The sequence below is a fragment of the Oryctolagus cuniculus genome, chromosome 2, assembly GCF_964237555.1.
Source record: "Oryctolagus cuniculus chromosome 2, mOryCun1.1, whole genome shotgun sequence".
Lineage (NCBI taxonomy): Eukaryota > Metazoa > Chordata > Mammalia > Lagomorpha > Leporidae > Oryctolagus > Oryctolagus cuniculus.
The window spans coordinates 1,715,652-1,741,792 of NC_091433.1; the positions used below are offsets into that span (position 1 = coordinate 1,715,652).

The following is a 26,141-nucleotide window of genomic DNA, read 5'->3' on the forward strand; positions in this document are numbered from 1 at the left end:
TCCTTACCCCTGAGGACCGCTGCAGCCTGGCCGCCTGTCCTGGAGGAGGGTCTGCTGAGAGAGGGAGGGGTGAGCACCTGACCCATCTGGGGAGCTCTCTTCACACAGACTCCAGCTGCTGCTTCTCCCAGAGGACTCTGGGAGCTGGAGGCAGGGGTGAGGACTCAGCAGTGGCTCCCTTGGCCTGTGGTCTCTGTCCCCAGCCTTTGTTCGCAAACCGGTGTCCATTGCAGACAAGATTGCTAGTCCTCAGGAGAGGTGTGTGAAGGGGGGTGGGGGGCTGGAGCAGACAGTGTCCACAGGCTCTGTGACACCCTCCCAGAGAGGAGAGCTTGGGGACTGCAGGAATTAGAAAATGGCCGAAAGAGGGACTTGGCAAAGAAGTGGAGAGAATAGTAGCGGGTTTATGCACGGAGTTTGAATGCATTTTGTTGTCTGTAATGAAGAGAACTAAGCATTGTCTCAATTTCTGTTGATGCCTCTTGTTCCTGGAGCACAGCCTCATTCGGTTTACTGTAAGGATGTCCTGGATATCGGGCAGTTCTCTGTCATCAAAGGAGTCTACCTGGACACCACAGACAGCAGCTTCTACGCTCAGTTTGTTACGGGCTGTGTCCCCATCCCCTGGCAGAACGAGGTACTGCCTCCCGGACAGGGAGCAGGGAGCGCCTCTAGTGCTTCCAGCAATGACGGGGGAGGAGGAGGGAAGAGAGAGAGAGAGAGAGAGAGAGAGAGAGAGATGAAATTGTGCAGGACTTTTTTATTCTTTTCTTTTTTTAGTTTTTATATCTTTGATTAGCTCTAGTAAATATATACTTATTTTTCTACTTTGGGGTATAAATAGAGCTAAAAATTATATACCCAGCCCTCTCCAAAATATCTTTTAAAATTGTTGAGTTCATGTGGCTATTAATTTTGTTCAGCACTTTGATGCAAATGCCTAAATACAAAAAGTCGTTTAGTAAGTACTACCCAGGAAGGAAAAAAGGCTTAATACTTAAGATAGCTTCTTTCCGAAAATCAGAAAAGCTAGTAGCATTTGATTGCACCTCCGAATTTTTAGAAGCAGAACGTGCTGAAGCAGTGCTGCCCCCATACTCTAACATGCAAGACTTCTGACCCTGGGCGAGACCATGAGCAAGCCAGGGACCACACCCTCAACTGCTCAGACCCCAGAAGGATGGCAGCTGCCCTGGGTGCCACCCACAGGGAGTGGACACAGGGTGGCCGTCTCGGGGCTGCTGGGGCTGGCTGGCAGCCAGGGCTCCCTCCGCGGTGGCCCCTTTGGGAGTTCACTCAGAGAGCAGGAAGAGGAGGCCATGATGTTAACTGGAAGGAACCAGGAAGGGGGGCCGGGAGCCGGGCAGCGCCGGGCGGGCGGTGCTGCAGAAGGAGTCGCTGACGTCCTGGCCGCTGTGGCTTCTCTGTCTTGTTCTGTGCATGCAGATGATCGAGTCTGGGTGTTTCAAGGACATCAATGAAAGTGAAAGTGAGGAAAACCTGCTTGTGGAGGAGAAACGACGCACTTCAGTCCATAAGCCAAAGAGAAACTTCTTCTACAGACTCTTCCGAAGAGGGGTAAAAACCTTTTTTTTTTTTTTTAAATATAATATGTCAAAAGAAAACACAGTTGCCAAGGTAACAGTGCTTTTTTCTTTTTGCAATGCCCCATGTAAGGAATTTCACGTAGTGTAAGAGCCCGGCCAGGAAAACCCCAGTGGTGTTAGCTCTGGGGTGGAACTCCTCCAAGCCACACAGAAGGAGTGGTGTGCCACCGCAAAACGCTGCCTGTGTCAGTGGCACAGGATTCTAAGGGAGGCCAGGACAGCAGTGTCTTGAGGAATCATCACACAACAATGCACATTACTTAACCCTCACCTCCCGACTCTTACCGTTGCTGTCTCCTTTAGCCCACTTTTTACAAGGAAAGATGCTTCCCTTTTGAAAGTTAAGTCGTTTGGGGTGATTTTCTAGAGCAGAGTTGGATGTAGAGAACGTTTCTCAAGGCACAGGTTTCCACCTTGGAGTAACGGGCCGTCCAGCTCTGCCCCTGCCTGGGACCTCACCCAGAGGCTGCCCGGGGCATGCTAATCCTTCCTGTTTCAGTTTGAGGACCAAGCCTTGGGTGGTGGAAAATCCCCCAAGTAGCATCCGCTGTGACTCCATGGCCTCTGAGCTGCCCACGTCCCTCTCCCTGTCCCTGTCATGCGCAGTCGTGCTGGGAACCCTGGCACACTGGGGATGGAGCCATCCGGAGAGGCTGCAGCTGACAGATGTCACCGTGCAGCCCGCGGCAGCGTCACTGACACTGCTCAGGGTGCTCCACCGGGGATGGTGTGACCTTCAGGGTGCAGCAGCACACGTAAGGGGTGCCGGGGCGTTTCCTCTGTGTGTGAACACACGTAAGGGGTGCTGGGGCGTTTCCTCTGTGTGTGAGCACACGTAAGGGGTGCCGGGGCGTTTCCTCTGTGTGTGAACACACGTAAGGGGTGCCGGGGCGTTTCCTCTGTGTGTGAACACACGTAAGGGGTGCCGGGGCGTTTCCTCTGTGTGTGAACACACGTAAGGGGTGCCGGGGCGTTTCCTCTGTGTGTGAACAAAGTAGCCACCACACCCAGAAGTGAGAAGAAAGTTTTTGTCTGCCTTACAACTGGCATCCTGCCAAAAGTTCCTAAAGTGCCGTGCACGCCTCCCAGGACTCCCAGGGGACTGAAGGCTCGGCCCCTCAGACTTCCACTCACCCCTACGTCACGGTGTACGTGCTATGCAGGTAGCTGTCCGTGTGCTTTGCCTCGTTTCAGACAGCTCTGCATTTGTCCCGTGTTTTTGTTTATGCCTCGTTGAGGCTGTGGGTCACGACCAGCAGATCCAAAGGGCCCCTGTGCACTGCAGCCCCTGGACGCCCCCTTACGTTAGCAACGTGCCTGAGGCCAGCGCTGCTGTGTGTTGCAGGGCTGCCTGAGCGTCGAGAAGGAAGCGGAGCCGCGCTGCTGAGCACTCGCTGTGCAGGCTGCCGAGCCGACACAAGACGGAGGAGCAGGTGCTGTGTGCTGCCTTCCCCAGGAGCTGTAATAAACGCGTGTGACACAGCTGAAACCGCTCTTTACATTGATGCCTGCATTGTCTTCCAAGGAGAGCTGGGCTGAAGGAAGCCTGCGAGCATGCTGCGGGCCAGGAACGCCAGGTGTGGACGCCTCGTGCCCTTGGAGAGGGGAGCGAGCACCCTGCGGCTCACACGGGCTGTGCAGCCAGGCCGGGTCCTCCCTGTCCCCAGAGCAGTGAGCGTGTGTCCCGACAGCCATGCTGTCCCCGCTTCCTGAGCTCACCGTCTCTGTGGCTGGCTGGCCGTTTCCTGAGCCTCCGTGAGCTGGCGGTCAGAGGCCCTGGTTTCTCTCCCAGGTGTGACAGCCTCACACTGTGGGGGCCCAGAGGCTGAGCCGTGCCTGGGGTGGCCGCACCACCCGCACAGGCGTTCCTTCCCCTGAGGTGTGCAGGAGGTGGTGTCGGAAGGAGAGGCAGACGCAGTCCCGGGCACGACAAGAGGGTGGCAGCCTCCCGAGGAGAGGCTGAAACCGCGGCACCACAGCCCCAGCCCTGGGTTCAACTCAAACACAGAAAACAAAACAAAACTGCTTCTGGTAATGCATTCAACCCAGTATGTCCAAATGCTGTTTTTGAAGGTTTATTAACTTACTTGTTTATTTGAATGGCAGAGTTCAGAGACAGGAGAGACGCACACAGAGAGAGATGGAGATCTTCCATCCATTGGTTCACTTGCCAAGTGGCCACAGTCGCCGGTCACAGGGCCGGGCCAGGCTGAAGTCGGGAGCCATGAGCTTCATCGGGGTCTCCCATGTGGGTGCAGGGGTGTTGGTCCACCCTCTGCTGCTTTTCCCAGGGGCATTAGGGAGCTGGATGGCGGGTGGAGCAGCCAGGACTTAAGCTGGCACCCACAGGGGATGCCAGTGTCATAGGTGGCTGCTTAACCTGCTGTGCTGCAGCACCAGCCTCCATCAACATCAACGTAGTTGAGGTGTTTCGCAGTCTTTGTTTTGTGCTGGCGTACTCAAACGCCAGGGTGTAGGTCACCGTACAGCACCTGGCCTCCCTGTATTTCAGATGCTCAGCAGCCAGCTGTGGCTGCAGGCTGAAGTGCGTGGCAGGGCACAGCTTTTCTCATGACTGTTTTCCATGGGCTGCTCTCTTAAGTCCCAGTGAGGCAGAGGAGGAGAGAAAGAATCTTCCATGCGCTGGTTCATGCCCCAGGTGGTCGCAACGTCTGAGGCTGGGTTGGGCTGAAGCCAGGAGCCTGGAGCTCCGTCCAGGTCTCCCGTGTGGGTGCAGGCACTTAGGCCCTCGTCCGCTGCTTTCCCAGGCACATGAGCAGGGAGCTGGCTCGGCGGAGTGAAGCTGCCGCCCGTGGAGGGGGGGCACCATTGCAGGCAGCAGCTCAGCCTGCCGCATCACAAAACCTGCCCCCTCCGTGAATTTTCTGAAGACCCTCGTGCACGGCTTTCAAAACGTTTCACACCAAAACAAACATGTCTTTGAAATTCTAGTTTTCCCATGAACTTTTTGAAACCCCTCACCCCTCACACGGTAAGTGAGTGGCAGCTCTGAGGCCCGCACTCGAGTCATGTGGTGGTGTGGCGTGCAGCCTGGTCCAGGGCTCTCCAGGACACAAGACCGCCTCGGCACACACACAGCTCACTCTTGGAAAACAGCCCAAACTCCCTTGGCACTGAACAGGACTGAGTACAGGTCCAAGTGAAGGGAAAGACCCCTCCCCACTCTGAGGAGAGCTCCTGGGCAGAGGGTCCTCTCTCCTGTCTGGCCCACCCAGCCTGCTCCTGCAATCCCTCTGCTGCTGCTGCTGCTGCTGCTGCTTCTTCTTCTTCTTCTTCTTCTTCTTCTTCTTCTTCTTCCTTCTTCCTTCTTCCTTCTTCCTTCTTCCTTCTTCTTCTTCTTTTTATTTGAAAGGCAGAGAGAGAGAAGGAGGGAGGGAGAGGGAGAGAGAATATCTTGCATCCACTGGTTCACTCCCCAAAATGGCCACCCTGGGCCGGGCTGGGACAAAGCAGGAGGCAGGGGCTTCATCCGGGTCTCCCATGTGGGTGTAGGGCCCCAGCACTTGGGCATCTTCCACTGCTTTCCCAGGCCACAGCAGAGGGCTGGATGGGAAGTGGAGCAGCTGGGGCTTGAACTGGCGCCCATATGGGATGGCGGCACTGCAGGCGGCAGCTTTACCTGCTGTGCCACAGCGCCGGCCCCCACAATCCCTCTCCTAACAGCACTGTTGGAGACAACTGCTTGAACATCTCTGTTGGAGACACCTTTGATGCGACTCTGACTGAAGGAAGCCAAGTTCCCGGGACCACTTGCAGCCCTGTCGCTGATGGCAGCTCCACAGAGGCGCACAGAGGACACGGCGGATGTCGGGACATACGCCCCCACGCGGAGTCCGCCAAACCCACGCAGAAGGAGCTAGAAAAGTGTCCTGCGTGCCTCCAGCGACACACAGACACGCAACAGCCATGTGCAAGGCACGAACCGTGACTGCGTCCTCGTCACAAAAACACGAAAAACACGTGCGAGACACTCGGAGCATTTGGAAATGTGACTCGGGACCTGATGTGATGACGTTGGAGAGTGGTGTGAAGGTGGTGCCGTGGCTTCGAGTCTTGAGGCACCTGCAGACAGCGACTCCTCTTCCTGGGGGAGGGTGCCACACGGGGGACAGCAGCTGTGGTGGGACGGGACAGCTCTCGGACGCGGGGGGGCTGGTCTGCACCACTCCCAGCTTTCTGTGTGTGTGAAGCGAAAGGCCCGTCTGCTGTGCGAAGGGAGCTGTGCGGAGCCCCAGTGGCCGGCCTGGCCGCACACGTGATTTGTGCTACGATTGGGAAGCAGAAGCAGCCACTCCTCCACGCTCTCCACACCCACAGGGCAACCTGGCGCGTCGTCGCTGCATTTTTCTAAACTGCTAACCGCTGTTTGAGGGATGGATGCTGAAAGGAAAAATACTTGTGTTCATTAAGTATTGCATTTTACACCCACATGTCTTGCATTTGTTTATAATGTAAGCCAGGCTTACCTCCGAAAAGCAATACAAGGCTCCCAGCAGCAGAACTGAAGGCGTGGATGCTGAGGGTCAGCCTTGTAGTCACTCAGTGGTACAGGAGAAAGGCTGGCTTTACCTGGGGATTGGGCTGGGAGTCATTGCTCCCACAGGGCTCCAAGTACTTTCTTTTTAACTCAAACAGCAGAGAGAGCGAGAGAGTACCAGTGCTCCCGTCTGCCGACTCACTCCCCAGATGCGTGTAGCAGGAGGCCGGGGGCTGGGGACCTCCCCAGGTCTCCCACCTGGGTGGCAGGGACCCAGGCCCTGGAGCCCTCACTGCGGGCTCCCAGGGTGTGCACTAACGGGACCTGGAATCTGGAGCAGAGCTGGGACTTGAACCCGGGCGTTCTGATAAGGATGTGGGCATCCCCACTGGTGCCTTAGTTTCTAGGCCAAAGGCCTGCCCATACCACAGGCCTTAAACTAATCCATCCGCTTTTTACTGTGCTCCTGCTGTGTCAGGAGACAGGCAGGACCCTGTCCTCGTGAGTAGTGCAGTAGGAGATAGAGCATCTCCGGGAGGACCAGATGGAAAGCGAGTGCTGGGCTGGGGATCCTGTCAGCAGGGGCAGAAGGGGAGAGGGGCCAGTGCTGCGGCTCACTAGGCTAACCCTCCATCTGCGGCGCTGGCACACTGGGTTCTAGTCCCGGTCGCTCCTCTTCCAGGCCAGCTCTCTGCTGTGGCCCGGGAATGCAGTGGAGGATGGCCCAAGTGCTTGGGCCCTGCACCCCATGGGAGACCAGAAGGAGGCACCTGGCTCCTGGCTTCGGATCAGCGCAGTGTGCCGGCCGCAGCGTGCCAGCCATTGGAGGGTGAACCAACAGCAAAAGGAAGACCTTTCTCTCTGTCTCTCTCTCACTGTCCACTCTGCCTGTCAAAAAAAAAAAGGGGGGGGGGAGAGATTTGGGGAGAGCACATCTGGGACCCAGTGAGCTCTCTCCCCTTACCAACGCTCCTCTCTGCTCAACTGGCTGTCCCAGCGGCGAGCAGCCAGGCCTGTGTGTCCAGGAAGGAACTTGTAATGATGTTTGGGGCAGAGAAGTGGCTCCGAGGCGGCAGGCTCCCTACTGGGAGACCCTTCCCCGCCAGCCTTTCTGCTTGTGACATTCAGTGTCATCCCAGCTGTCCCTACAGGGCACACAGCCACTAGTTCCAGATCTAGGAGGCTGACCCCAGTAATGATTTATTTGAAAGACAGAATTAGAGAGACAGGGAGAGATATTGTCCATCTTGCTGGTTCACTCCCCAAATGACTGCAACAGCCGGGGCTGGGCCAGGCTGAAGCCAGGAGCCAGGAGCTTCTTCTGGGTCTCCCCACATGGGGTACAGGGGCCCAAGGACTTGGGCCATCTTCTGTTGCTTTGCCAGGTGCATTAGCAGGGACCTAGATAGGAAGTGAAGCTATGGGGACTCGAACTAGTGCCCATATGGGATGCTGGCATCACAGGCGTGGTTTAACCTGTTACACCACAACATCAGTCCCACGATTATTCTTTTTTTTTTTTTTTTTTAAAGATTATTTATTTGAAAGTTACACAGAAAGAGAAGGGGAGGCAGAGAGAGAGAGAGAGAGAGAGGTCTTCCATCTGCTGGTTCACTCCCCAATTGGCTGCAGTGGCTGGGGCTGTGCTGATCCGAAGCCAGGGGCCAGGAGCTTCCTCTGGGTCTCCCACACGGTGCAGGGGCCTAAGGACGTGGGCTGTCTTCTAATGCTTTCCCAGGCCATGGCAGAGAGCTGGATTGGAAGTGGAGCAGCCGGGACTCGAACCGACTCTCATATGGGATGCCAGCACTGTAGGTGGTGGCTTTACCTGCTACGCCACAGCACTGGCCCCGATGATTCTTTTTTAGTTAACCCATTTCATCGCCTACGTCGGGCCTCCAGGTACATACTGCAGAACATAGAAAAGTGACAGGAAGCAGAGGAAGCAGAGGGCTCTTCAAAACTAAGTGGACGGAGGCTTTACAAGGGAGGGGGTCTCGGACATTTCAGAGTGGGGCTTGCAGCCGAGGGTGAGGACGCTTCTAACCTTGGCCTCATCAGCGATAACGAGAGCCACTGTGTGGCCCAGAGCTGCCTAGGTCCTGTTCCACAGCAGATGACAGCAAAAAAGTGACCATCTGGAAAAGCAGTGGATGCCAGCACACGGTGGAAAACTTCAGTTTACGTTTTCGACAGAATGAGCAAATATACATACGGATGATAAAAACGTTTTTCTACATTTATTCTGAAGACGTGAAATCATGTACGTGGATGAGCTGGTCAGTTACAACACCCTCTGAAGACAAAAATAAGACATACCTACTGTGAATTTTATAAGTCACAAAGGATTAATAAATTTAGAAAAATACCCCTGTAGGGGCCGGTGTGGCTCAGCTGCCAGCATCCCCTGAGTGAGGTTCGAGTCCTGGCTCCTCAATTTCCAACCTGCTTCCTGCTACTGCGCTCGGGAAGGCAGCTGATGATGGTCCAAGTGTGTGGGCCCCTGCAAATCCACATGGGAACCAGGGTGGAGTTCCTAGCTCCTGGCTTCCGCCTGCCCAGCTCTGGCTACAGCAGTGTTCTGGGGAGTGAACCAGCAGATGGAAGTGTGTGTGTGTGTGTGTGTGTCCTTCTCTGTCACTCTGCCTTTCAAGTTTTTAAAAATAAAAAGAGGGGGAAGGAGAGGGAGCCAATCATGCAGAGAGAGTCCAGTGTTTATAAACTGATAATGTGTCTTCTTGGGCTTCATGAATGTTGTCGGGAAAGATGTTGAGAGAGGTAGGGAGACAGAGCGCCCCGCCCCGCCCCACAGCGCCCCTCCCGCTGCTGTGGCCACTCCGTTGGTCCCTTCAGTGTGCAGCTGCTTGAGTCTTCCAAGGCCAACTCCAGCTCACTGGATACATTTCTGTGGCCATGTCTCCTTTCTCCTTGAGGGCCGTTGTCAAGATGGCATCACCGTCAGAAAAGGGGCCACAGCGAAGCCAGCTGTAAGTGCGTGGTCACATCTCTGACGTGACGAATTCAGCATGTCACATCCCTACACGTAAGTGGTCCTGCCTATTCAAGGGAAGTGCCTGTGGAGTGGGTCACTAGGCAAAACCCAGCCCTGTGCTGCACCCAAGAGACACACCTAAAGAGTGAATGACGCAGGTTAAACTCTGACCGTCAGCGAGCGCTTACCAGGAGAAGGCAGACAAAACAAAGCAGCTGTCAGAGTCTTGAAGTCCAAGGCGCACCCCTAGGGAGCAGTGGGTGCTGGGCCCCTGCCGCCCAAGCAGCAGGTCTGGAACGAGCTCCCGTTCCTGCCTTCAGCTGGCGCGCTCTGGCCTTGCAGGCACTGGGGGAGCGACCTTGTGGATGGAGCTCCGCCTGCCTCTCATTTAAAAAAACGAATTTTAAAGATTTTTTAAAAGAATGAAGGCAAAATACAGTTTCTGATAAAAAAAAAAAAAACTAGAAGTTTTCAGTAATAATAGATTCACCCTCAGGTACATTCCAAATGCACACTGCTCGCCCACCATGTCCAGGTCTCTTGCAACCTGTGTGCTTACACAGAATTAAACCCAGGGCAGTGATGGCCTCTAGACTGCAAGGAGCCGTAACAGCAGTTAAAGGGTCCAAGTTCCTGGGGCAGACGTGACGCGTGGGACAGCCACGGGAGCACGGGGTTGAGTCCTGGTGCTCTGCTGCTGAACCACCACCCTGCGGATGTGCCCGGGAGGCAGCAGGTGATGGTCCCAGCGCTTGGGGCTCTGCCACCCGCTTGGGAGACCTGGATGGAGCTCCTGGTTCCTGCTTTCAGCCCGGTCCAGCCCGGCTGCCATGGGCATTTTGGGAGCAAACCAGCAGATGAGATCTCTAAGATATTTTTAAAGATAAAAAGCAGAGGTGATCAGCCTGGCTGGCATCTGGACAAGTCTGCCGCCTGCAGCGGGGCGGCTGCTCCTTGTCGCTCAGATTCGGCCCCCAGAACGTTCCTCGCCTGTCGCCTCACACCTGCTCCTGCTCTCAGGGCCCTCCTGGAGCAGGGGGCTGGCGGCCGGGGCGGGGGGCAGCGGCGGGGGCTCTGGCTCTGTTTCCCTCCTTCTCCAGCCTCCCCTCCCAGGCATGCCCACCTGGCCTTGGGCTCAGGACTGCCCCCAGCTGGTGTGCACCCCGTGCTTTGAATAACTCCCGTCTCAACTCAGCAGCATCAATCACCAGGAACCTGCTGGGGTTTCATATCTAGCTCCCCACTCAAACCTACTTTTTTATTTAAAAACGTTCTCCTGAATAGTAGGTACCCGTTGCGCCAAATCTGACGAAATTGAGGAAAGCAATAAAGTATAAATCACAATTCGCCCACTGAGACAGAGACACTGCTATGATTTGGTGCTTAAATTCCTAGTCTGTTTTTTATGTATGTGTGTGCTGTTTCTTTCTCAAAAAGGTTTCTGTGGGGTGGGCGTCTGGCTCAGCAGCGGAACAGCTGCGAGGGACAGACACCTGTGTCTCACGTCAGATTGCCTGCTTCTCCCTCCAGCTTCCGGCTGGCAGTGCGCACCCCGGAGGTGGCAGGTGAGGGCTCAGGGCCCTGGGCTCCGTCCAGATGGGACCCAGTGGAGTGCCGGGCTCCCGCTTGGCCCTGGCCTAGCGCTGGCTCTTGCAGATATTTGGGGCATGAAGTAGCAGATGGAAGGTTTCTCTTCTCTGTCGCTCTGCCTTTCAAATCAAAAATGAAAATAAACAATACGTGTGCTTTGGGGTTCTTTTTTTTTTTTTTTAAAGATTTATTTATTTGAAAGACAGAGTTACAGAAAGAGGTAGAGCCAGAGAGAGACAGAGAGAGAGAGAGGTCTTCCATCCGCTGGTTCACTCCCCAGATGGCCGCAACTGCCAGAGCTGCGCCGACCCGAAGCCAGAAGCCAGGGTCTCCCACGTGGGTGCAGGGGCCCAAGGACTTGGGCTGTCTTCTGCTGCTTTCCCAGGCCACAGCAGAGAGCTGGATAGGAAGTGCAGCAGCCGGGAATAGAACTGGCGCCCATACGGGATGCCATCGCTTCAGGCCAGGGCTTTAGCCGGAGGCGCCTCAGCACCGGCCCCAGTTAATTTCTTTTTTTAACGATTTGTTTATTTGAGAGTTAGAAACAGAGATAGATATTGATCTTTCATTTAATGGCTCACTCCCCAGATGGCCGGAACAGCCAGTGAGTGCCCGTATGGGATGGCAGTGATGCCGGTGGTGACTTTACCATTATGCCGCGATGCTGGCCCCAGTTCAATGTCATACAGTGTAATGTGCTGACTCACAGATGCACTTGGGGAACGGGACTCTAGGAACTGCTATATCGGGATTCACGTCCACCCAGCATCTATATTGGTCCCTGTGCTGCTGTAAAACGTGGCCGCCCTCGCCCGTTTCCCTGGCAGCGTCCCTGCTGCCCAGGGACTGCGCCCAGCGGCGAGGCGTTGGAGACACGATGCCCGCGGAATTAATCTTTTTTTTTTTTTTTTTTTGGACAGGCAGAGTGGACAGAGAGAGAGAGAGAGAGAGAGAAAGGTCTTCCTTTTGCTGTTGGTTCGCCCTCCAATGGCCGCCCCAGCCGGCGAACCGCGCTGATCCGAAGGCAGGAGCCAGGTACTTCTCCTGGTCTCCCATGAGGTGCAGGGCCCAAGCACCTGGGCCATCCTCCACTGCACTCCCGGGCCACAGCAGAGAGCTGGCCTGGAAGAGGGGCAACTGGGACAGAATCCGGTGCCCCGACCGGGACTAGAACCCGGTGTTTCGGGGCCGCAGGCGGAGGATTAGCCTAGTGAGCCGCGGCGCCGGCCCCGCGGTATTAATCTTTAATTACTCTGTTTGGAATATGCCAGGAGTGGAGCTGGGTTTCCAGGCCAGGCGCCTGACGGGAGCTCGGGGCTTCCCGGCAGGGCCCACGCGCTAGTGCGTTTCCCGAGGCTTCCTGGCAGGACCCCACAGTGCGTTCCGGGCAGAGGCAGGCAGCCGGGGCACCTGGGCTCCCGGTCCTACCGGCTGCGCCGTCCCAGGCAGCGGGCGGGCGAACCCCTCCCCTTTCAGGGGACTTCCAGGAGGGGCGCTCATACTGGGCAAGCTGCCCAACAGAGCTGGGCGGCTGTTCGCACGCAGCCTCGGGGGGTGGGAGGTCCCCAGGGGGTCCCGATCCCCTGTGACTAGCGTCTGCACAGGAAGCAGTGGGCACACAGACCAGAGGGCGGCCCCGGGCCTGGGCAGTGAGGATCCATGGCCGCGGTTTAAGGCCCACCCCCCCAGGCCAGCGAACTCAACACGTGTGCACCACACGTCACTGCACAACACAAAGGCACAACACGCGTGGATGACAGCGCTCACCGGCCTGAGCGGGGAGGAGCCCCCTCCTGGCCGCCAGGCTCCCTCGGCGCTGGGCCGGCTGCACCTGCGGCCCTGTACGCGCCCACCTCCCTCTGCTCGCTCACGGGGTGCCCCGGACCCCTCGGCGACAGCCTGAACGCCCCCGGGCATGAGGGGGCGCCCCACGCCTTTGCTGAGCGTCTGCGCCCCCTGGGGCCGCTCCCCTTCGCAGGGAGACCCCAGTAGGCTCAGCCCCGACCTGCCGGCGTCTGCAGCTCTACGTCGGGGAGGGGCTCTTCCCTCGTGGGGTCTTCCCGGTCGCGGTTCGCCGACACCAGCCCTGCACCTGTTCCAGCCCCCATGGTTCGTTCCCGCTAGCCCCGCCCCCAAGCCTGCCCCTTCCCCTCCTCTATAGCCACCCTTCGCCCCGCCCACTCCCCGCCCCTTCAGGGCCCGCCCCTCAGATTGGTTCCTCGCCCCGCCCCCTCTGGACCCGCCCCACCGCTCTCCGCCCCGCCCCCTCGCCTGCCCCTTCCCCGTTCCCTAAGCCACCCTTCGCCCCGCCCCCTAGAGCCGCTCCTCGCCCCGCCCCCTCTGGACCCGCCCCACCGCTCTCCGCCCCGCCCTCTCGCCTGCCCCTTCCCGTTCCCTAAGCCACCCTTCGCCCCGCCCCCTAGAGCCGCTCCTCTCCTCGTCCCCTCTGGGCCCGCTCTCCGCCCTCCTAGACGCTCCTTGCCCCGCCCCCTTGCCTGTTCCTTCCCCGTTCCCCATAGCCACCTTTCGCCCCGCCCATTTCCCCGCCCCTCAGAGTCACTCCTCGCCCCGCCCATTTCCCCGCCCCCTCTGGGCCCGCCCCACCGCTCTCCGCCCCGCCCCCTCGTCTGCCCCTTCCCGGTCCCCTATAGCCACCCTTCGGCCCGCCCCCTAGAGACGCTCCTCGCCCCGCCCCCTCTGGACCCGCCCCACCGCTCTCCGCCCCGCCCCCTCGCCTGCCCCTTCCCCGTTCCCTAAGCCACCCTTCGCCCCGCCCCTTAGAGCCGCTCCTCGCCCCGCCCTCTCCCCGCCCCCTCAGTCACTTTTCGCCCCGCCCTTGCCCCGCCCCTCTGTCACTCCTCGCCCCGCCCTTTCCCCCGCCCCCTCTGGGCCCGCCCCGCAGTCACTCCTCGCCCCGCCCTCTCCCCGCCCCTCTGGGCCCGCCCCTCAGTCACTCTTCGCCCCGCCCTCTCCCCGCCCCTCTGGGCCCGCCCCGCAGCCGCTCCTCGTCCCGCCCTCGTCCCGCCCTCGCCCCGCCCCCTCGCCGTCTTCGCCCTGAGGTAGCGCTGGGTTCTAACTGCAGCGCAGGCTCTGAGGAGCGAAGCTGCCGAGGGCGGAGTGGGGGAGGTACGGGCCGGCGCCTCGGCCGGCCATAGGCAGAGACGGCCGCCTCGGGCTGTCAATCCCGCCGCTTCGGCGTGGTCCTGCCTCCGCCGACGCAGCGTCGCTGGACGCGGGGCGCCGCGGGGGCTGCCGGGACGGGCCCAAGATGGCCGGGCGCGCTGGTTCCGCTTCTGCCCCCGGCCGCGAACCTCATTCATTGCCTCGCTGCTGAGGGGCGCCGCGTCGCCGCGAGCCGGCCCGAGGCCGCTGGGGGCTGCCCTGCGGGGTGAGAGGCCGCCATGGCGACCCTGGAAAAGCTGATGAAGGCCTTCGAGTCCCTCAAGTCTTTCCAGCAGCAGCAGCAGCAGCCGCCGCCAGCGCCGCCGGCGCCTCAGCCGTCTCAGCCGCCGCCGCCGCCGCCCGCGCAGCCGCCGCCGCCGCCGCCGCCCGCGCAGCAGCCGCCCCCGCTGCCGTCCCCGCCGCCGCCTCCCGGCCCGGCGATGGCCGAGGAGCCGCCGCACCGACCGTGAGTCCGGGGGCAGCGGCGGGGGCGCCGGCCGCTCGGGGCGGAGGGTCGGGAGCACGGTGCGGCCACGGGCCGGCGGGAGGGGAGGTGCCGGGCCCGGCGCGGGAGGCCGTGCGGGCGCGGGTGACGTCATGCTGCTGGGCCGGCGGGGCCGCGCGGGCGGGGGAGCCTCGGCGACTGCGGCCGCGGCCCCGCGGGCTCGCGTGGGCGCCGCGTTCCGAGCGCGGCCTGAGCGACAGGCCTGTCTGCGACCCCGCGTTGGCCCGCGCGCGGGACCCCGCGGCCAGCGCGGTGCTGGACACGGCGCGGTGCGATGCGCGAGACGCGCGCTCCCGCGGCGCCGGCCGGGGCGCGGGGTGCCCGCCGCAGGGGCGCCCGGGGGCTTCGCTGCTGCCAGCCCCTTACCCTGCTGGGCCTGGGGAGGGGGTTCTGAGGCAGAAACAGGAAAGCAAGTCCCCGAGCAGGCTGGGGAGTGCGGGCTTTCCCGACGGGCGGTGTGGACGGCAGGCGCGCCCCGGGGCGCCCGTGTGTCGGGCGGGCCGCCCTGCAGCCCCTCTCCCGGTCTCCGTGTCTGCTGCGCTGGCCTTGTCCTGAGCGTTCAGTACGGGAAGCGGGCTCCGGGGAGCAGTGCGGGCTCGTTTGAGAATCAAGCTCGGGAATCCCGTTCGTTGTAAAGGTAAAAACAGGTACTCCCCGGCACTCGCTCCGCGGCTCTGCCCTGCTCCTCTCCGGCTTATTCGCCGTCAGGAAGTCTTTCCTGTGTGCTTGGCCGGCACCGTGCAGGCGCGGGCCCAGCCGGGACGGAGCTCCGCTCCCCCGGGCTCTCGCGTGGGGCCGACGTAGGGAAGCCGGACGCCGAGGTCGGTGTGCGCTCTGGCAGCCGGAAGTGCAGGGAGGGACGGCGACTGTCGGGCTGGAAGGCGTTGACGTTTGCCTGGGGTGGCCGGGGGCCGCGCTGGCCTCTGAGGTGAGGCCTGCAGAGCGAGCAGGGCCCGGCGCGAGGCCGCGGAGCGGGGCGTTCCGGGCGGGAGGGAAGGTCAGAGGGCGAGGGAGGGCCATCGGGGGATCCGCCTTCTCGCAGGGAAGCCGCTGGGGTGTTAGAGCCGAGGCCTGGCGCGACCAAGCCCCGCTGGGAAATGAACTTTGTTGACATGCACGTGAAGGGGCACACGGGCGGGAAAAGGACCTGGCTGGAAGTCTGCACGCCAGCTGGGCCCGCGTGGTTCTGGCTGGCAGTGCGCCTGGGCGAGACCCAGCAGCATTGTTGATCTCTGCTTGCCGTAATGAGTTTAGCTCTGGTTGGTGTTACCACTTAGGGTTGTATCCCGCTGCAGTGGCCTAAGTTAATACGTTTATTGTAAGAAAAAATGAGTTGGGTGGAGGCTCTGCCTCCTGTGTCAGAGTGCACTTCCTGCTAGGCGAGGTCCCGGGAAGCCGTGCGATCGCCCAAGGGCCCGGGTTCTGGGCAGGAGACTGCAGCTTCACTCCTTTTGAGTTCCTCCTGCCTGCCTTCGGCCCTTATGCACTTGGGGGTAACCAGTGGATGAGAGGCTCTGTCTCTTTCTCTGAGGAGGTCAGTGGGGAGGTTGGGGAGCTAGGCTTTTTCTTAACTCTTGTCGCCATTTTTTAGTATTTACATATTTTTATTGCTGAATTACAAAAGTTCTTTATATATTCTGGATACTAGTAAACCCATACAAGATAGATGATCTGTAAAAACTTTTTTGAAAGGCAGAGACAGAGAACTTCCGTATGCTGGTTCACTCCCCAAATGTCCAGAAGGCTGGAGCTGGGCCAGGCTGAAGCCAGGAGCTTCTTCCAGGTCTCCCACATGGGTGCAGGGCCCAAGGACTTGGGCCATCCTCTGCTGCTTTCCCAGGCCATAGCAGAGAGCTGGACCAGAAATGGAGCAGCCGGGTCTTGAACTAGTGCTCATGTGGGATACTGGCACTGCAGGTGGTGGCTTTACCCACTGTCATCCAGCCAGTATAGACATTTTAATGATATTGATTCTTCTGATCCATGAGCAAGATTTATCTTTCCATTGTTTTGTGATGAATAGACTTTTATGTCAGTGATTGAATGTAATATTTCAGGCTCTGTGGGCAAACTGTTGCAGTTCCTCCAGTGTGCCACCGTAGCAGGCAACGGCCACAGATAGTACCTGATGAACTGGCTGTGTCCAGTCAGGTTTACAGATAACAGTGACATCTGAATTTCATGTAATTTTCACATAGCATGAAATATTATTATTTGATTTTAGGGAGGTGTTGTAAACTTACATTTAAAAAAGTAAAAACATTTGTTAGCTTGTAGGCTGGCCAAAAACAGGTAGCAGTTTACCCTTCCTATATTAAAATATGGTAATATTTTGGCCGGCGCCGCGGCTCACTAGGCTAATCTTCCGCCTAGCGGCGCCGGCACACCGGGTTCTAGTCCCGGTCGGGGCGCCGGATTCTGTCCCGGTTGCCCCTCTTCCAGGCCAGCTCTCTGCTGTGGCCAGGGAGTGCAGTGGAGGATGGCCCAGGTGCTTGGGCCCTGCACCCCATGGGAGACCAGGAAAAGCACCTGGCTCCTGGCTCCTGCCAGGATCAGCGCGGTGCGCCGGCCGCGGCGGCCATTGGAGGGTGAACCAACGGCAAAGGAAGACCTTTCTCTCTGTCTCTCTCTCTCACTGTCCACTCTGCCTGTCAAAAAATAAAAAATAAAAAAAAAAGAAAAAAATATGGTAATATTTTAGGACTCATTTTTTTAAAGGTTTATTTATTTATTTATTTGAAAAGCAGAGCAGGGGCTGACGCTGTGGCTGAGCAGGTAAAGCCGCTGCCTGTGGTGCCAGTATCACATGTGGGTGCTGGTTCAAGTCCCAGCTGCTCCACTTCTGATCCAGCTCTCTGCTCATGCACCTGGGAAAGCAGCGAGGATGGCCCAAGTCCTTGTCCCCTGCACCCGTGTGGGAGACCGGGAAGAAGCTCCTGGCTCCTGGCTTCGGGTCAGCACAGCTGTGGCTGTTGCAACCAATTGGGGAGTGACCCAGCAGATAGAAAACCTCTCTCTCTCTGCCTCTTCTTCTTTCTCTGTATAACTCTGACTGTTCTACTTATTTTTATGCTTCCATCTGTCTAAAGACATTTTAGTAAAAAAAAATTAGTACAACATAACTGATATTTCAGTGTCCTCCCTGGGTTAGGTGGTTCCTTACATCTGCTGAAGAATTTCAGTGCGCAGCATTCTGTGTGACCTCCACATCATTTGCTGTTGTGAGCATTGCAGGATATTGTGCTTAAATGACACGGATTCTGATAGCCGAAGTATTAATGTGTGTATGCACAGAATAGTTCTGACTGAGCTGGTATCCCCATCTTTATTTTAAAAATCTTCCTGAAAAGTCCTAATTGTCTGGGACACTCTCACACAGCATAGAGCCTGGTCGGAGTCCTAGAGCTGCTGCAGAGGACCCTGAGGCCCTGCCCGGCCCCTCACAGTCCTCCCTCTGCAGGCCGCGCAGCCCTGGGCCTCGCTGCACCCGCGCTCAGGTGTGAGGGTGCCCGTGAGGCCCACCGTGGGGAGAGGCCGAGGAGTGGGTGTTTCAGATTTCTCGGGAGTCCAACCTGGAATCATATTTTTATGCATAATCCTTTTTAAAAGATTTGTTTATTTATTTGAAGGTCAAGAGATAGAGGGAGAGACAGACACACTCAGAGAGAGAGAGAGAGAGATCTTCCATCTGCTGGTCGATTCTCCAGTTGGCTGCAATCACCAGGGTGGAGCCAGGCTGAAGCCAGGAGCTTCTTCCAGGTCTCCCGCACAGGCGCACAGGCCCAAGCACGTGGGCCGTCTACTGCTGCTTTTCCAAGGCCACGAATGGGGAGCTGGATTGGAAATGGAGCCGCGGGGACTTGAACCGGCACCCAAGTGGGATGTTGGCTCACAGGTGGCGACTTCACCCAACTGTGCCACAGTGCCGGCCCCGCGTAATCGTCACCTGACTCTGAAAGTGAGAATTTAGATGAGGGGTCTGAGTTCCCATTTTTGGAGTTAGTTCTTTGGTAATTTTAAAATGTGACTGCAGCAGGCTATGGGTCATTGGCTTTTCCTTGTCCTCGCAGTTGTGTGCCTGTGCAGCTTAGATGAAGTTAAAGTGATTAAAGCTTTAGCACTGTGTTGCCATATTTATCTAGTTCCTGCTCAGAGAAGGTGGTTTTGTTTTCCGCTCAATTCCGTACTCTTCATGGAGAACAAGTCAGTTTGACTTCATTGTCTAATTAAATTCTGGGGGGTAATGAGATCCTTGGAATTTTCTAGATCTTTCAGGTCTGCTTGTTGTACAAAATGAGGTCACAAGGTGGTATTTCAGACAGGGAACACGGAGGCGGGAGGACGTGAGAGATGTCTCGGGCGGTCTGGGTCCTCCACGGCTGTGCTTGCTCCTTGTGCTGTTGCTCTTTTGTCATCTTTCAGAGGGCTGTACTGGTGGGAGGATTTTTCTTTTTTTCATTTTTGTATATTTGTAGTCGAAAATAAAGTCTGGTCCTCACACTTAGAACAAGGGTATGATACAAAAAGGAGATACTTCTTAGAAAGTTTTGGCTCTATTTGCCTGCATTTTTGGAAAAAAAAAACCTTATTTTTATTTGAAAGGCAGAGAGTGACAAAGAGACAACTAGAGAGATCTTGCTGGCTCACTTCCCAAATGCATGCCACAGCCAAGGTCCAAAGTCAGGAGCCTGGAACTTTTTTTTATTTTATTTTTTTAAGATTTTTATTTATTTGAGAGGTAGAGTTACAGACAGTAAGAGGGACAGACAGAGAGAAAGGTCTTCCTTCCGTTGATTCACTCCCCAAATGGCCGCAACGGCCGGAGCTGCGCCTATCTGAAGCCAGGAGCTTCTTCCTGGTCTCCCATGCGGGTGCAGGGCCCAAGGACTTGGGCCATCTTCTACTGCTTTCCCAGGCCACAGCAGAGAGCTGGACTGGAAGAGGAGCAACCAGGACTAGAACCCGGTGGTCATATGGGATGCTGGTGCCACAGGCAGAGAATTGACCTAGGGTGCCATGGCGCCAGCCCCAGGAGCCTGGAACTTAATTTGGGTCCCCCACATGGGAGGCAGAGACACAGTTCTTGAGCCATCACTTGCCCCTTCTCAGGGTGTGCCTTAGCAAGAAGCTGGATCTGAAGCAGATTCAGGACCCCGAAACGGGATATGGGACTTCACCACTGCTCCGAGTGTCTGCTTCTCGCCTGTGTTTTTAAGCTGGCATTTGAGGGCTTAACGTAGAAAAATTGTGTCATTCTTACAAGTATAATTTGTCAAATTATGCACTTGTTGGAAATAACACTGGATTTAAGAAAAATGGAATAAAATCAGTAGTTTGGTACCAAGTTGGTGGTTTGTTTTTATGCTTCTCACACAAAATAGGCATTTAATAATTAGTTGGAATTTTAGTTAAGAGCAGCAGCCAGTGGAGACTGTATCTACCAGCAGAGTTTTGTGACTGTAGCACTATCTATTGAGTAGAGAAAAGATTAAAATTTAATTTTATTATACCCGAGTTTTTCCCTTAAAAAGTTTGGATTGTTGGAAAATAATTCTGGATAAAGTTAAAAAAAGAAACTTAAAAATACATCCTTTCTTCTCAGCTGACCGTGACAGGAAGTGTGCTGTCTTCTTTTTGATAATTAAGTCTTTTTTTTTTTTTTTTTTTTTTTTTTTTTTTTTTACAGGCAGAGTGGACAGTGAGAGAGAGAGACAGAGAGAAAGGTCTTCCTTTGCCGTTGGTTCACCCCACAATGGCTGCCGTGGCTGGCATGCTGCGGCTGGTGCACTGCGCTGATCCGAAGCCTGGAGCCAGGTGCTTCTCCTGGTCTCCCATGGGGTGCAGGGCCCAAGCACTTGGGCCACCCTCCACTGCACTCCCGGGCCACAGCAGAGAGCTGGCCTGGAAGAGGGGCAACCGGGACAGAATCCGGCACCCCGACCGGGACTAGAACCTGGTGTGCCGGCGCCGCAGGTGGAGGATTAGCTTATTGAGCCGTGTCACCGGCCCAATAATAAAGTCTTGCCAGTAAGAGTCATTGAGGGTTTGAAATGAAAGTCTTGGGGGTGATTGTCTTAGTTTCAGTTAGAGGGGCTCTGAATTTAAGGACATTGGGGTTGCCCCACATTGTTTATCTTTTATCTTCTGAATCCTGATAAGACTGACTCAAGAACTTTTGAGTCAGTTTTTTTTTTTTTTTTGATTTATTCATTTATTTTGAAAGTCAGAATTAGAGGGAGAGACACATGAGAGAGGTCTTCTGTCTGCTGGTTCAGTCCCCAGATGACTGCAACAGCCAGCGCTGGGCCAGGCTGGCGCCGGGAGCCCTGTTCTGGTCTCTCACATGGGTGGCAGGGCCCAAACACTTGGCCTGTCTTCCACTGCTTTCCCAGGCCCTTAGCAAGAAGCTGGATCAGAAGTGGAGCAGCTGGGCCTCGAACCGGCACCTGCATGGGATGCCGGCGCTGCAGGCGGTGGCTTCACTGCTGTGCCAAGCATTGTCCTCTGTGAGTCAGTTTAAATGTTGTTTGACTTACTCTCCGACAGAGAACACTCGTCCTTCCTCGGTGGGTCTCTGGAGCAGGTGAGGTGTAGGTGTCGTTCCGGATGCTCTGCTGGCCTGAGGCAGTGCTGGCAGGGTCTGTGGAAGGGGAGTCGGCCGGCTTCCCCAACGCCGCTCAGAGACACAGCCGAGTAGTGAGGCTTCATGCTGCAGGGTAGCAGCGACAGCTGTCTTCAACAGTCAGGGCGTGATCAACTCGAAGTCCTGTGACGTCAGCGCAGAGTGGCGGGCCTGGAGCTGGTGCCATAGTGTTCACTGCAAACTCTGTTCTGGGATATCTCAAAATAAGGAGGAAGAGGGAACTTGCTTTAACTCATCTGTATCTCTCGCTTAAGGAAGGTGGCCCTTTGCGAGGCATGTGGGTAATTAGTTTGAAGCTGTTGATAACGTTTCCTCTCCTCTTTCTTGGTAACCCTGACAGCTCTGCTGAGTGACAGCACATTGGCCCCAGGTTGTACTTTTAACAGCGGGGATAATTGACATCACATGCTGCTTTGTCAGTGCATGCCTTATAAAGTTTGGCAACAGCTGAGAGGGACCTTGGACATCATCTGGTTAGGAGGCGTCAGTGTCCCATTCTTGAGTTTCGTCTGTTCTAGAATGTTCTATAATTGATGTCATCCCGTGTAGTTTTTGAGTCTGGCTTATTCCCCTAGACATAGTGTATTAAGATTCCTCCTGTTTTCTGTTACCAGTGTTCCTTGTTACTGCCAAGCAGTTTTGTGTTGTGTGGTTGTAGCGGTTTACTTATCTACCGGTGAAGGATGTTGGGTTGTCTCCACATGGTGGTTTTGGAGTGAGTGGCTCGTGGGGATGGGGAGTTCCGGGGACCTGTGGTCACTTACAGTCCCAAGGTGCGGCCATTCTGTTATCTGCAGGCTTCTTGTCTCTGTTGGTATAAGCAGAACCTGTGTGCTGGTCGTGTCTGTTCCGATTGGAGGGAGATGAAGGGAAATGCCTAGGGCATCTGTGAGGGCCAAGTCACCTGTCTGTGGCTAGCGGTGGGGAGGCTGGGCAGCATCCCCTCTAACTGGGGGCCGTGTGTCCAGGAAGGCAAGGATGGAGTTTGGTGGATGAGCGGTAGTCTACATACTGTACCTTCTCAGTCAGCCCCTTTCAGGAGGGAAGCATGGGAAGCACACGCGTGGTCCATAGTAGTGAGGACTTCTTACTGGGCAGGGCTTGGGAAGACCCCTTGTTGTCCAGCAGCAGGCCCGCCCACTCCCCTGAGAGACTCTTTCTGGCATAAGGAGCTGGGGAGATAGAACCAACAAATGAAGTCCATCTCTGTCAGCGAGGGGTTCGCGAGTCTCCTGAAGCCATGTGACAGAGCCTGCTGGGTGCAGGGGGAGGGAGTGGAGAGTCCGGGAGGGTGTGCCTTAGCAAGGCCTGCTCTGCCTGCCTCGCGGGCTGGGACGCTGGCGGCATTACCATTGCGGCGAGCCTCAAGGGAATACTGTTTTCCTTCTGAGTTCGTCTGTGCAGAGGCTCCAGTCACAGTTTTGGCTGCAGCTGGTTATGTCTGGTTTTATCAGGGACCCTGAAAATACAGTGCAGCAGGTTTTTAGCAAACTGTTATGGGATAGCAAGTTACCACACAGCAGGCAGGTGAGTGACCGTGTGGGCTGTGAGTGTGCTGGGCAGTGTGAGGAGGAGCCCTCTGCATGTGCCAGGGAATAGGTCTCCCTAGGCCCTGGGTCTTTGTGCGTGGAGCCCGTCTGTTCCTGCTGGCGTCCCTGGCCTCTGACTGCACCCTTGGAGGTGCTTCCTTGCCTGTGGGCCCCCTGGCCACGTGTGCAGCGCCTTCAGAGACTGCCCAAAGTGGACCTGCGCAATTTTAATAGGCGATGCCTCCAAGCACACTTTCAGGAGCCTAAGGATTGCCTTGGGAATTTAGATGGTCCTGGGTGCTTGTACGGTGCAGTTTTGACTTCCTTGGTATAGCATTCCCTCAGATAACTCAGGTGTGTGCTGGTTTCACTGTCTAGTTAGCCCTGTGCTTGGGTCCTCCTGCCTTGACTTGCTTGTATAAGGCCAGCCTGGGAGACTTGTGAAGCGACACATAGGTTTGTTGCAGTGACCCGGACTGGGCTGGGCATCTCCTTGCACTCAGCTGAGAAGCTTAGTAGGAGGTTGACTTCCAGCTGCTTGGGGATCTGGACGCCTTAGCCTTTGCTTATGTCTGATTGAGGTTTATGAGGCACTTCAGAAAGTCTAGAAAGGTGGGATTCTGAAAGTTTGTCTTGTGGTGGGCATTGTGCCTCAGTGGGTTGGGCCTCCACTTAGGATGGCCAGATCCTGTACTGGAGGGCTGATTGGAGTCCTGGCTGCTCTGGTTCTGACCCAGGTTCCTGCTAATGCTGCTGGGATGGCAGTGAAATACGGCCCAAGTACTTGAGTCCCTACCTGGGAGACACAGATGGAATTCCTGGCTTCTGGTTTCAGCTTGACTCAGCCCTGGCTGTTGGCAGTCATCTGGGGAGTGAACCAGTGAATGGAAGAATCTCTTCCCTCTCTGTCACTCTGCCTTTCAGTAAATAAAATAAATATTTAAAAAGTTTGTCTTGATGCAAAAAAATTTTAAATGTTTAATTTTAAACATGCATAGTTTTCACAATATGTATTTTTATCCATGAAAACAAATTTATTTTATTTACTAGAAAGGCAGAGTTAGAGAGAGAGAGAGAGAGAGATATCTTCTATCTACTCGTTCACTCCCCAGAAGGTCACAACAGCCAGGGCTGCATCAGGCTGAAGCCAGGAGCCAGGAGCTTCTTCCAGGTTTCCCACACAGGTGGCAGGGCCCAGGTACTGGAGCCATCTTCCCCTGCCTTCAGGAGCATTAGAAGGAAGCTGGATTGGAAGTGGAGCAGCCAGCACTTGAACCCAGATACTGGTGTTGCAGGTGGCAGCCTAACCAGCTGTGCCATAACTCCAGCCACTGCCCGTGAACTTTTCAAAGATCCTACATATATGGAATGTGACTGTAGCCATTTAAAAATAATTTTTAGAAGTAGAAAAAGCCTGCTACGTGACTAGAAATTACATTATGTGTCACTGTGTCGAACACCCATCCATTGTAGTCCATGTTGTCATTTGCTGTTCTGCTCAGAACGAAAAATTTGCTAACCAAAGTATGACATGCTGTCAGTTTTAACGTGCGTTACAGGTTTTTTTTTTTTTTTTTTTTTTTTTAAACAAGATTTATTTATTTGAGAGGCAGAGTTACAGATAGAGATGGAGAGACAGAGAGAGAGGTCTTCCATCCACTGGTTCACTCTCCAAATGACCGCAACAGCCAGAGCTGGGTGGATCAGAAGCCGGGAGCCAGGAGTTTCTTCAGATCTCCGTCGCGGGTGCAGGGGCCCAGGCACTTGGGCCGTCCTCCACCGCCCTCCCAGGGGCCCAGGCGCTTGGGCCGTCCTCTACTGCTCTCCTAGGGGCCCAGGCACTTGGACCGTCCTCCACCGGCCTCCCAGGGGCCCAAGCGCTTGGGCCGTCCTCCACCGGCCTCCCAGGGGCCCAGGCGCTTGGGCCGTCCTCCACCGCCCTCCCAGGGGCCCAGGCGCTTGGCCATCTCCCCTGCTCTCCCAGGGGCCCAGGCGCTTGGGCCGTCCTCCACTGCCCTCCCAGGGGCCCAGGTGCTTGGCCATCTCCCCTGCTCTCCCAGACCTCGGCAGGGAGCTGCTGTGCTCGTCTGCCTCTTGTCTGGCGCAGCTCCCCAGGCTGTGTGTGCTCTCCGTTCTGGCCCCCCTGGAGCAGTTAGTGGTGAAGGCTGATGTGAGAGCACAGAACATCTCAACTTGCATTATGGTTTCAGTGACGCAGCACGTGAAAAAGCGTGAGTTGGAGAAATGCAGGGAAGTTAAAGTTGAAGTGCTGTCTCGTTCTCCTGTCTGTGTGACGGTGGGCAAGTCACTGCTCTCCTTCTCTCTGAAATGGAGAAAATAAGCCATGTAGTGATGTCGCCTGATGTGTCTGGAGCAGAGACATCAGGAACCCTTGGCGGAGCTCATTGCTGCCTCTGTCCGGGCCCCACCCTGCCCCCAGCACAGGGTGTCAGTGGTTTCTTTTCACAGTAGTCAAGTAGTACTGGCTAATGGCATGTAGAGATAAATGGATTGAATAAAATTCAGCGCATGTTCATTTTTCTTTCTGCTTTTTTTTATTTTTAGAAAGAAAGAACTTTCAGCCACCAAGAAAGACCGCGTGAATCATTGTCTCACAATATGTGAAAACATAGTGGCACAATCTCTCAGGTAATTGCACTCTCAACTTTCTAGAGGTAGTATAAAAACTTTGCATATTTTCAGTCTTGAGGGCTAGAATATTTTTTGTGTATCCTCAGTTGTCTTAAAGTTTCTAGGAAATCCATTTAAAATAATGACTGTTTCTCTGTGTTTTTGGCTGTGTCATTGACTGAAGAACTAGGACTTCGTGCTTTTCTTACGAGGTTACCAAACGCCGTAATACCAGCATAATGATTAAATTTAACAGTATTTTTCCAAGAGGAAATTCTCTAATATCCAGACACCATGAGTCAGGTTTCCTTTGTGTAGTCTTACAGACAGCAGTGGTAATCATTAGATAATTCAGTAGCATGCTTGTATTCACACCTTTGATAACCGGTTATCTAAAAATCATCTCTGGGGGTGAGTGTTTCTCCTGCAGACACTAGTGGGCCACATGAGTGCCTGGGTTCAGTCCCTGGCTCCCGCTACTGATTCCAGCTTCCCGCCAATACGCACTCTGGGAGGCGGCAGTGCTACGGGTTGAGTGCTCAAGTCCCTGCCACCCTTGTGGGAAACCTGGATGCTCTTGGCTGTGGCCCGGACCTGGCCTTGCAGGCCTCTGGGGAGTGAGCCAGCAGGTGCCGGTGCTTTCTGTGTCATGTGTGAAGGCATGCACGTGCTCTCCCCACCCCTATTCAGTGTCTTTCCATTTTAAAAATCATTTGTAGTTTGATATTTGTACATTTACTGCAGTAATTGGATAGCTTGAGACAGTCCGTTTATCACCTTTGTTATTTGCTTGCCTTGGGCTGTGTCTGTCCCTGGGCTTGTGCCCGTGTGCCCAGCAGTGCTGGTGGTCAGGCTGCAGGCAGTTGACCGTAGGTCAGTGGCTTCCCTTGCTTGATGTTTCTTGCTAGGATGAGCCAGCAGCATCTTCCCTGTAGCTTCTTTGCCAATTCCCCTCATTTCCTTTGCTTTTAACTGTGGTTTCTC

At 55.8% G+C, this 26,141-nt stretch overlaps 2 protein-coding genes across 10 annotated transcripts in view; both read left to right on the plus strand.

The window, feature by feature from the left end:
• GRK4 (G protein-coupled receptor kinase 4) overlaps positions 1 to 11,918 on the plus strand; it is a 75,811-nt gene extending 63,893 nt beyond the window's left edge. For all 5 annotated transcript variants that reach the window (XM_070067979.1, XM_070067980.1, XM_051836706.2 and 2 more), the window contains 3 exons: positions 500 to 637; positions 1,447 to 1,578; positions 2,953 to 11,918. In XM_070067979.1, coding sequence (XP_069924080.1) covers positions 500 to 637; positions 1,447 to 1,578; positions 2,953 to 2,994 — 312 coding nt within the window. In that variant the 3' untranslated portion in view covers positions 2,995 to 11,918. The remainder of the gene's footprint in view (positions 1 to 499; positions 638 to 1,446; positions 1,579 to 2,952) is intronic.
• A 2,020-nt stretch (positions 11,919 to 13,938) lies between these two features.
• HTT (huntingtin) overlaps positions 13,939 to 26,141 on the plus strand; it is a 166,441-nt gene continuing 154,238 nt past the window's right edge. For 4 of the 5 annotated variants that reach the window (XR_011386170.1, XR_011386171.1, XM_070067983.1 and 1 more), the window contains exons 1-2: positions 13,939 to 14,315; positions 25,092 to 25,175. Coding sequence is in view for 2 of the 5 variants with exons in the window: in XM_070067983.1 (XP_069924084.1) it covers positions 14,089 to 14,315; positions 25,092 to 25,175 (311 nt within the window). In the remaining 3 variants the exon portion in view is untranslated. Of the gene's footprint in view, positions 14,316 to 14,878; positions 14,992 to 25,091; positions 25,176 to 26,141 lie in introns of those variants that run through there. The other variant, XM_070067984.1, reaches the window with a different exon arrangement.